Source organism: Octodon degus, unplaced genomic scaffold (genome assembly GCF_000260255.1).
Source record: "Octodon degus isolate 3935 unplaced genomic scaffold, OctDeg1.0 scaffold00056, whole genome shotgun sequence".
NCBI classification, from domain to species: domain Eukaryota; kingdom Metazoa; phylum Chordata; class Mammalia; order Rodentia; family Octodontidae; genus Octodon; species Octodon degus.
In genome coordinates, this window is record NW_004524632.1 from 8,697,554 (window position 1) to 8,698,972 (window position 1,419).

Consider the following 1,419-nt stretch of genomic DNA (forward strand, 5'->3'; position numbering starts at 1 on the left):
TGCTGGGAAGTTGGCAGGAGGATCACTGGGTCCAGGCTGCATAGCGAGACCCGGCATCAAATACATAAGTAAATAAATTAGAGCGCAGCCTAGGCAACATATTAAGACACTGTCTCAACACGAAAGACAAGAGTAATACGACTCAGTGCAAAGGCCTTGGGTTCAGTACTCAGTAATGCAGTACCAAAAAATAAAAGAATAAATCAAAATTCTATTAGCACTATATAGATACACTAAAGAGACGATATTAGAATGGGGCTTCACACGAAGTAGAAGTCCCTCTATACCAATCTATCAAGCAGACTCCACACAGTCTTTCATTTTTTCCCCAAGGTTATAAAGGAACCCAAGGTCTCATTCATACCAGGCAGATACTCTACCAGAGTTACTCTACATTCCCAGCCCATAAATCTATTTCTTAGCATCTTTCCTGAAACATACCAATGTCTTCAAAAAAAAAAAATATATATATATTCTAATACAGCTCTATAAATAGTCGAAATCTCCATATCTACAGATTTTACACTGCTGGATGTGACCAACCATCAATCAAAAATACTCAGAAACCTTCTCTGCAAAAAAAAAAAAAAAATCCCTTCTCTGTATGAAACATAAACAGACTTTTTTCTACCATTCTAAACAACATAGTATAACAAATATTTACACGGTATTTACATTACAATATTGTAAGTAGTCTATAGCTGATTTAAAATGTATGAATGGGTGTCTGCTGTTTATAGTAAATATAGTACCATTTAATATAAGAGACTTCAAGACCCATAGATTTTGCAATCTGTAGGAAATTCTGGAACCCCAGACTTGTGGAGCCTCCTTCCTCAACAGAACCCTGAAATTGACAGTCACCAAACACTCAGGTGTCTTATGATAAATAAAACTGAAGTTGTAACACTAAATCTATTTTAAACAAGTCCATATGGGGAACTTAGCTTATTAAACAATTATCCAAGTACAACACTTTACCCACTTCCCCATAATCCTCACCATGACTTGCCGCACAAGCTTAATGGTTTCACTCCAAGGTCGATTTTGGTTAAATTTTGCATGGAGCCGTTCAAGGAGGGAACTCATCTTATTCAGTTTTTCCGACTCTACAACATAAGTCATGAAACATCATTAGAAACTCTTAAGACCTGCCCCAGGGAGCTGGGGAAGATGGCCCATTAGAATAAACACCTCCCTGGCAAGCACAAGGAGCCTGAGTTCAATCCCCAGTTCTGCAAAGAAAAAAAAAAAGGACCTGCCCCAGGGCCAGGGAGATGGCTCAGTAGAATAAACACTTGCCTGGCAAGCACAAAGCCCTGAGTTCAATCTCCGGTTCCGCAAAAAAAAAAAAAATTATATATCATTTTTGTGCGTTTTATTTTATTTTGTTTTGTGATGGCTCAGGTTGTCCTCACA

The 1,419-nt window shown here is 38.0% G+C and overlaps 1 protein-coding gene across 4 annotated transcripts in view; it reads right to left on the reverse strand.

The window, feature by feature from the left end:
- The window catches only part of Med1 (mediator complex subunit 1), a 38,284-nt gene that overhangs the window by 31,633 nt on the left and 5,232 nt on the right, over positions 1-1,419 (reverse strand). For 2 of the 4 annotated variants that reach the window (XM_004633700.2, XM_023718081.1), the window contains exon 2: positions 1,003-1,109. The exons of the other annotated variants lie outside the window; for them this stretch is intronic. In XM_004633700.2, the coding sequence (XP_004633757.1) occupies positions 1,003-1,109 (107 nt within the window). The remainder of the gene's footprint in view (positions 1-1,002; positions 1,110-1,419) is intronic. 4 annotated transcript variants of the gene reach the window in all.